The sequence below is a fragment of the Dermacentor andersoni genome, chromosome 3 (assembly GCF_023375885.2).
Source record: "Dermacentor andersoni chromosome 3, qqDerAnde1_hic_scaffold, whole genome shotgun sequence".
NCBI classification, from domain to species: Eukaryota; Metazoa; Arthropoda; class Arachnida; order Ixodida; family Ixodidae; genus Dermacentor; species Dermacentor andersoni.
In genome coordinates this window covers 66,284,252-66,293,975 of record NC_092816.1, presented here as the reverse complement: position 1 = coordinate 66,293,975, position 9,724 = coordinate 66,284,252, and the positions used below count along the sequence as shown (strand labels likewise).

The window sequence follows — 9,724 nt, the reverse complement described above, 5'->3', positions numbered from 1 at the left end:
AGTGTCGAATGATTTTTAAAGGTACCGTTCTGGATGATTAATTCCGGGATATATAGAAAACTGGCTATTCAATGAATATCTTGGCTGGTGGATAGCTGCACGAATCACCATACGGACTAAAATTTTATACACCTGTCGAGTAAGGATAATTGGGCAATTTTGTGAACATTCATGTTTACGTTTGTCCTGCGTCATTCCCACTATGTTTTCTCTCGCGCGCTGTGTGCAAAAGCGTCAATGGGGAATTCGGACACAAAAAGAGGTCAGAAAGAATCTTTTTTTTTTTTTTAGCAGCGCGAAGATCGACAAAAGAAGTGAGAGAAGGGACAGGACACTTCCTACGTCAATCGTCGCGCTGCTAACTAAAGATGCAACATTACCAACATGTAATTTCTCCCACCCTTTTGTACACAAAGAACCTACACCAAACCTTCAAAGCATCGGTTATACCGCAAGTGACTTAGCGCTGCCAGAGCTAACGAGATATATATCTCGATCCTCAACAGCCTTCGCATGCACGGTCAAAGAATATGCGTCACAGGCTTTAAAGAAAATGTATATTGTGCGCCGTTCACCACCTCTCATCGTAAGTTGACCAACTTGCCACATTTCACTATTCGGACGAGTACAAGGCAGTGTTGACAAACACGTGCATCACAAGCTTTTTTTTTTTTTTCATTGCGCGAACTTTATTGGTGTTGTGCACGTTATCGCATTTTTTTTTTTTCGAACACTTGCTCTCGGAGCCCACTGTCACGATGGTTCAGAGATTGCATGTAGCGCATTTTTGTAAAGAAGACGCCCAAGGATACCATGCAATCAAAGGAAAGTGAAATAAAATACAAGGAATAAAAATGTATCGCTCGGCACTTTCAAACAAAGCACAATAAGCTATATATCCAAGTGCGTAGGTCAACGTGTGGCAAGTACCGATATTGCACTCCTGCGCGCAAGACAATGCATCCGACGATACGGCAATTTCTTCGCCAACAGCGGCCAGCCGATCGGCGGTACAAGTCGCTACTCTCTCAGTGCTGGGCCTTCTCAGCAAGTCATCGAAGTTGAACAAAGGAAATTGGTTATATTCTAGGCTCTTTCCCGCCCTCGATTAGCTACACGATGCCAGCATCATTGCCCTGGATGAAATGGCTACTTTTCTCTTGCCTTGTGGGTAAGTATTAGTTTCTAATCTTCTTTCTTATGCAAAAAAGAAAAAAAAGAAAAGAAAAAAAGATGACAGGAGATTGTCATTTTCGCCAGCATGCTGACAAACATACGCGTCTAGCAATACAAGTAACGCATTTCACTAAGCGCATCGTTTCATACCCCAAGATGTACTTGTGAAGCAGAAATTGCGTGAAGCGGACCTTGTCTGCCAATGTTACGCAACATCTGAACGTATCAGTCACTTTTTTTCCACTGCGTCGTGTGCCTTAGAGAGGCGTTGTTCCTTTATTAGCTGCTAGACTAAATGGCGAATAGAAGTAATACTTCACAAAGATTTTGTCAGAACAAATCAGTGGACTCGTAATATTCAGCTCTTATTCAAATTGTATCCGCTGTAGTGCGCCGCTTTTCTCTGATCTCGACTTGAAGTTTGCAACACTGTGTACTGCCTCCTTTGTTCCTTGGTCACTCGTCGCGATGAGTCAGCGTCCAATATGGCACTCTTCTGCTAAACACAAGTCCCCAGGTTCGGTACGCGGCAGCTACGGTCACGTTTAAGTTGTGTCTGAATATGCAAGAACGCCCATGTGCTAATATTGCGATGTAAGCTTAAAGAAAATAGAAAATGTTAAAAATGAGAAAAGAAAACGTCTTCAAAAGTAACTCGGAGCCCTGCACTACGGCGTCCCTTAGGCTGCAGGTGTGTAGCTTCGAAATGATATGCCACATCGACTGCTATGTTCAAATTTCGGTCGCATATGGTGACGCTGCTGTATGTCCCATACCATTATTTCAGGTAATCATACCATTCATTGCACTTTCAACAAGCGATATTAAACCACAGATATTATTTCATTAATAGGGCACAATGCGCCTACTATGAACTGACCGTGCAAAATTTAACAGCTAGGTGCCATTTTAGTTCTGTCGTTTGTCCCTGCGCAGGAGAAACAGTGACGTCAACGAAGAGTCAATTTATACTCAAGGCTACGCCTGAATAACGCGAAGCGGTCGCGGTCTTGCTGGGTATTTCAGGGTCACAGTAATTTACTTTCTTTTTCTTTTAAGCATGAAACGCTTTTAGCTCCCATTGTCGGCGACCTTCTAGTGATATTGAGCCAAAAGCCAGAGCCGTTATCCGGGCACTCAAACGAGAACATACGGGCAAGTTGCGAAATCGAAACGAGATTCCCTCCCCCTTTGTACAGGACCGAATTACATATGCTAGCTACTCCCAAACAAGTTACAAAAATGACCAACCCTTCCCCTACCAGAAAATGGGGGTAAGCGAAGCTTGTCCTGCGTGAACCTGACCTTCGTCTAGGTTAAGTAACCCACAGGTAACGGTGCCAGATTGCTTCAGCCTCCCGCTCCCTAAGCTCGGGATCTTCTCGTTGCTGTCGGACTGCCTGGGCTCGGGCGGCTCTAACGGCTGGATCGGCGCGCCGACGGCGAGCCGTTTCACGGGCGGCTTCTCGCCACCGCTCGTCGTAGGCTGCCCGTTCCTTGGGGGAACGCACAACGCGTGGCCATGCCATCCGTTCTCCGAGACTGAACTGAACGGAAACGAAGCTGGCACAGCGTGCGCGAAGCCATTTCCTGCCCTTTTCCTCCCCGGCGGAAGCGAAACGGCTCTGACTGGTTGCGCGTGTGGCGTCAGCGCGCGCCTATGCAGCTGGAACCCTTGCTAATGACTCACGCTCCGGCGCGGGCGCAGCTGTCAACTCATAAAACCGCCCTTTTCCCTGTGCTCTGCTATGGGAGCTACAGTTTTCTTTTTTTGCGTGACCACGACAACGCCACTGGTGAGCCATTACAAGCTTCGCTACCTACCTACCTACCTACCTACCTACCTACCTACCTACCTACCTACCTACCTACCTACCTACCTACCCACCTACCTACCTACCTATATCTCTGCCCCCCGTTCCACAGTGTAGGGTAGCAAGCAGGAGTTTTTTTCTTTGGTTAGCCTTTTCGCCTTTCACCTCTTTTTTCTCTCTCTCTTTCTTCCTTTCGTATGTCGCTCTCTCTCATCTGTCTGGTCTGCCAAACTGTCAAACTTGTGTGCGTGTTCACGGGTTCGTGTGTATCAGCACTCATTTACAGAACTATAGGTGTGTTTCTGAGTGTCCCTTGGCTTCCTTCTGTGCCTTCATTTGCTCGCGTGCGGAACTTTGCAGATATTAGTGCTATTTGAATGGTACTCAGTGATTTTCAGTACTTTTCATGCTTCTAGTTTTCTTTGCCCTGCAGTGCGGAGTAGTCCGTTCGATTAAAGGCGCCAGCCTCTACTTCAATTTCCCATGTAACGAAAGTAAATATGAAGGATATGACTACATGCATTAAAGAAATGTATCGGAGACCGCGTGGTGGTTGGCATCACTTCGGATTACTGTCAATTCAGAGTGCCGTCAACCAAAAGGTTTGGTGCTGTAAGCTGCGAGGTCGCCCTCCTACGTCACTACGTAGCGGCGTCCCCAGTCGCCAGTGTGAATGCACTCCAACTCTTAGCAGAAGTGTTTTAATTTAATGAGCGTTTATTGTTGTCAACTTCGGTGTCCAAAAGAAATATCTTGCTTTTACAAGGAGAGGCTACATACACCTGTTCTCAGTGTATTACTGCGTTTCGGAAGATCAGACAACTCCAGCTGTGAAGGATTCTGAAAGCGAGGTTCTTCGACTGAGAATGAAGGAAACAAACGTAAGCAGTTTAAGGCCTAATCTACTCAAAATGTGACTGAAAGTATTGCGTCAAACAGTCGTACATTGCGTTTTATTAAATATATTATGTGGACCAACCTTTTAAGCGTTTCGGCATGGCTAGATGAGACAAACTGTGTTTCGTTGGAAGTCCTCTCGAGTATGTCATAATATATTCGTTAATGTGCCCAAATACTTCGTTTGTTACGAAAATTTTGCTCCACGTTCTTTTCTGTGCCCACTTTCAGGTACTTGAGGTTGCATCGCACAATCAGAAAGCCCTGACGCAACTGTTTGGTTCGAACTACCTCTTACATGGCTCTTTTTGTTTCAGGCACCTAACAAAGCTAGCGATATATAAAAAAACGCACAAATAATTTTACGATGGAAAGCTTCGATTATACTGCTCGCAAACAAAGTCTTCGATACGAACAAAGCTCGCATGCTGGCGCAAATAAGCGATTGGCTACCACGTCCTGGGTCGAGAGAAATGTAAAGATTATTTTGTATTTATTTTGTTTGTCGCGATTCGTCAGTAGCTCGAGCGGCACCGCGCTACGTCACTGCAAGGCTCGGCCTGTCGTGAGCAGTGGATGATAAGAAATAAATCGAATCGAGCGAAAGGAATCCTTATGTTGCAAGGGGTATGCCCTGACGTCATCGAGGCCAATACATTGCTTCACAGCCAGCACGATGAAAAGCTTCGCGTTACCTAGACTTGATTATCTCTCCCAGCACAGTGGAAGACGTGCGCAGGACAACAAAATAGCGTGACGTCACATGAGTACTTCCTACGCAGGCCCAACATAGGCTGGGCCGACAGGCCTACCTTTGCAGCTTCGTCGTGAAGATGGAAAGTGTGTTCGGCCGCAAGCGATAAACAATAAGGTGGCAATGTAAGCCAAGTAAATCTTGATTCCTTGCGGACAGCACGCGGGCGTATATGGCATTGTAAGCAGGCGCGAGAGTTTTAGACGCTCAATCGCGCCTTGACGTAATAATTTTTTCCCCTGATCTCTTACTCCACTGCCTTTGTTTGGAGCCTGAACAAAACATCCACGTAAGAGAAAATGTGACGCAAGCATAGAGGTTCACGCGATGATCACTACAGGGCAATATAATCGCTAAATTAACCAAACTTCGAACATGTTTAAAGAGGCTAAACATAACGCAACACGCCGAAGCATAGAGATAAGAGAGTGTATCATTTCCTTTCTCTGGTAATTATGGTGTCTCCCTATTCGGTTACTTGATGGAAGTATAATTTTGTAGTCGTTGGCCGTCGTTCGAACAACATAAAAACGATTTATTAATATAGAAGCACTGCATTTTCTTTTGTATTACTTGGCTTGACTTCGTCGGCAACTGGCGTTGCGACTTGCTTTATTATTCCTAATAGTTTGTGTTTGTTGCCTCCTTGTCCCGAATAGTTTCCCCTAGGGCAGGAAGTGCTTAACGTTCACAACAGATTCAACTTATCAGCAAACATTCATCGCGAAAATACACGACGCTAACTACGGGCAAGTTGTTTTGTATGTAGTAGGCAGCCCTTAATTCTTACAATTTTCTCAACACAGTCATTCGATAAGAGACCAAACAAACTAATAGCTGCCGTGTAATCAAGTTCAAACTGAAATTCAAATGTATTTTCATCTCAAAGATGAGGGTAGGCTCGGGAGAAAAGGGACGTTTGTCACTTGAGGAGAACCGGAACCTCCCTGATACATGGAACACAACGAGGACATAAGGACGACTTCATTGAACATAAATATGTACAACAAAGCTAGAAAACGGTTTTATACAATGCAAGTCATAATATACATGAACATCAATGCTATATACGCAAACTACTACATACATAGACCATTTCCTTAACGCCTACATTAACATTGCGTCTCTTTGCACTATAAAAGTGCATCCCTAATCTCATGCGGGCTACATTCTTCAATTCTGATCTTTCGCTAGAATAATTTATTTCATTACACAGGAAGAGTGAACCTTAGCATTTGGTGAACAAAATGTGTTCTCCATAATGGAAGGACCCAATGTTGCTTGTGACGAGTAGGGTATGAAAAAACATATGTTTCCATACCAAAGATATCCAAGAAGGCGCGATTGTTATTAAACAGTGATTGCTTAGGTCTTATTTCTAGGTAATACTCGCAAAGTTTGTGAACTGGGACAATAATAAACCGTTCAAACAATTCACCGGTGTGTGCATAGTAATCGGCATTAGCTGCATGCTTATTCGCCTTCTTTTGCAGTTTGTATGTCTTATAATTATTGGTTGTCACTGTACTTGCCATACCAAGACACAGTCGTTGGCATGCGACGAAAACGAATTACTGTAAACGCTCGGTTGTACAAACGTCGGTTTACCGAATATTTCAGAATAACGAACTTTTAGAAAATCCCCGGCAGTTTTGCTATGCATTCATGCGAAAACCTTTCAGTTAAACAAATTTCAGCATAGCGGTTATTTCAGTTGAGCGAATTTGATCAGTAGACCCCGGATCATTTTTGAAATCAGTTCGACGAACCTTTGTGCTCTGCAGCGCTTGCACAGTCGATGCCCAGCGCCCCCAAATCGCCGTCCCCAAATCTCCTCTCCAGTGACGGCTATATGCAGTATGACAGTGAGCTGGTTAGCTGTGCTGAACTATCAGATCTAAAAATTGTTTCCACTGTTCGTCCCAAAGAAGAAGAGTGCGACGAGGCAGCTGAAACGGCAGAGGCAAATTCAAATCCTGCAATCCAAATCCTGTAGCCGAGGCTGTTGGATGCCTTGGGCAGTTGGAAGACTTCGTGCCTCAGCAACAAGCTGTGCTAAAGGAAGTGCACAAAAACAAAGTGCACAAAAGACTCTCTGGACAGCTTTGTTGCTTCTTGCGCTTTAAGAGCACCAGTGCGAATGAATATTACAGATTTTTCTTATTTTCGAAATGATATAGGCAGCAACGTCACCGTTACGCGCTTCGTATATACTGATGTGCGTAACTCCATAAATTGCATTTCACGCTTTTGACTCTATGTCTGCTGTGCCCTATGCCTATTCCCTATTCTATTGAATGTTCAGTTTAGTGAACTGTCAGTTAAGTGAACTGTTTCCTTGGGTCCCTTGAAGTTCACTCAAATGAGTTCGCTGTATTATAAAGTGTTATCTTAAGAGAATCTGGAAGAAAGGGATGTATTCTCGCAGGTATACCTACACATTCTGAAGGATTAGTAACTAAATTATTAATGTGAAGTTCCCATGATATAGTAAAACTTAAAAAAATACTCCTAGTGTCTTAATGGCCTCTAGAATTTCAAATGCAGTTGTAATGACATATTAGCTTCAGGAAGCTGATTACGATGGCACAAAGAAGTTTCGAACCAGAAGGGCGAACTTCACACAGATGAATACACTGCCCTACGTTCTCGTGCAGCCTGAGACGCCGCACAGCATCAAGCGGCATTCAAACGCTGCACGGAAATCGCTACTGCGAATGTTTTGAGGAATGCAGAAAAGTTTCAGTGGGCTAACAAGGCGCAGCGTGCTCTTCGTTTGTAGGGCGCCAAGTGTTATTGCAGAGAAGCAGTGCGGTCTCCAACTGTCCCCAGAATTATGTCAAGTGGACAAATAACAAATTCAAAAGCATTTTAAATGGTACACACCTTTAAACCAGCACTTTACTTTAGTAAAACTGTATGTTGCTCGCATAAGTTATCATGACGTCCGAAGTTTTTTTAAAAAAAAAAGGAAATGAAAAAGAAGGGGGACGATGTGCTTCGGTACAGAGCCCAAAACGAGGGTTATTAGAGACTATTACAAGGAAATCTAGACTGAGCTAGGCGTAGGCTTTCCAAGCAAATGGTACGCACTCTATCGGTGACTTCTATAACACCAAGAAATTTAGCCATGTACCCGGCAAGTCGCTGCTTCCGAAAAGAAGTTTTCAACGCACCCTCTCTTCAGGAGTCCGCGGCAACTTACACAAGCGCTTTGAGCCGTGCAAAGCTTTCAGCAGATGTAAGAGCTAAATTATTTCAATGTACTGGTTCACATCCACAGACGTTGCGAAGGTCTATGCGCTAGCCGAAAATAGGCCCCACACCAGGCGCCAAGTAAAGCAAGAACCCGACCCGCGAAGCCCTCGTTGTGTACACCTTTCCTAACGGACGTCGTCGATGGAGCGTGCTTACAGACGTCGCTTTTTCGCACACAATGGCCGCGCGCTGCTGGCGGGAACAATGGCCACCGTTGGGGAGGGGGGTGACAAGCAAACAAAAACACTTGTGAGCTACCGCGCGCACCGTGTTTACAGCTTGTTTCGGTTCGAATTGTGCGGCCATGCCACGTGACCAGTGGTGTCAAGTTTGCATGGCAGGCAGCGAAGTAGTGCATGGACAGACGACGCGACGGTCACTAGTCCTCGCTGCTGCCTTGTAGAGCACCTGGGGCCGAATTAGCGAAGCTTTTCGCTCGTAAGTGCTCGTTGACATTGGCAGGCCACCTCTGCTAATAATATTCCCAGCATCAGGATTGGCTGGAACTTTTCTCTCAGGAGCAATCGTAGCGTAAGACTCTTTTGTGAATACGTCCCCCCACCCTTTTTTTTTTGCTTTCTTTCTTTCTTTTCTTTTTTCTTTTTGTCCGAACAGTTCGTGACTTTAAATATCGCTTGTGACAGATAATTCGTTTTCCTGGATAACGCGAAAATTATCTGCGTGTAAATATCGCAATATGCGGTTTTTGTTACTAACATTAACCAATTAACCTTATTATTTATTCGGTTTAGGCCACGAGTTGGAGTCGCGATATTGAAGCCGAACATTAGTGAAGTCCTGTCTGCTCAGCAGAAATCCTAAGACTACATATCCTTCCATAAAATGTGCCACAAAATACATTATCGCTCCGGCAGTAGTTTCTCAAGAGCGTCCTTCTGAGATAACGTGTTCTTAGGCTAGCTGGTTGATACTTTATGAAGTCATTGCAGCGTAACTTAAGAAAAACGCAAAGAACACAAGACCGGACATAGCGGCCGTGGTGTCTCTGAATAATTAAGTAGGCAATTAGGGAATATTTTACTTACACGCCTGTACATTGCGGATCATCCTGCAAGTCATGCCCACTTGTTCAAATGATCCAAGTGAACAACTTGTAGGGGTGTGCGAATAGTGATTTTTGAGACTGAATCGAATACGAATCGAATAGTGCCAGAAGCAAATCGAATCGAATATAGAATAGCTTTCGAATAATGAACAGCCGTTATCATAATATAAAACGACGTCCACATCCTACTATCCTATATATGTTGCAATTTTCCGTCATTACATACCAGTTTATGAAGGATTGTTCATTAACAGTAAAAAGGAGCATTAGAAACAAACAAATAGTTTCTTTTCAGGCACAGGGCTCTTCAGAGAGAGGGCGAATGATCGCTTGCACAGCCTGTCAAGTATGGCTACGAAGCGACGTAGCCTACTCTACTATGCAAGTTCACTTTTTTTTTATTTTTATACTGTGCCTACGGGTGTGAAAGAAGTTTACCCGCACTTTTGCTCCAATTCTATGTTTAACTGGAGGCAGTTGACGTTTTGAAATATTCGAAAAAGTATTCGAAAAAATATTCGCGTTTACGAATAGCGCCCTATTCGATTCGAAGACCGAATCGTATAGGACTTCATTCAACTCGTCATTCGAAAGTTTAGAGTATGCCGAAAGAAGTCAATAAAAAATTAAAAAATAAAGCAGCCGGTGCAGCAGTTCTTCCACAGACGAACGGCTGAGAACCCGGCGAGTTGGCGCGGTGGCCAAGGCGTACTGCTGTTGCGCACGAGGTCACGGGTACGACTCCCGACTGCAGCGGCG

General features: G+C 44.4%; 1 protein-coding gene across 1 annotated transcript in view; it reads left to right on the top strand.

Annotated features, from left to right (window-relative positions):
- The first annotated feature begins 972 nt into the window (after nucleotides 1-972).
- Nucleotides 973-9,724, top strand: part of LOC126546084 (uncharacterized) — a 16,239-nt gene continuing 7,487 nt past the window's right edge. Inside the window, exon 1 of the mRNA XM_050194172.3 lies at nucleotides 973-1,171. Coding sequence (XP_050050129.2) covers nucleotides 1,120-1,171 — 52 coding nt within the window. The 5' untranslated portion in view covers nucleotides 973-1,119. The remainder of the gene's footprint in view (nucleotides 1,172-9,724) is intronic.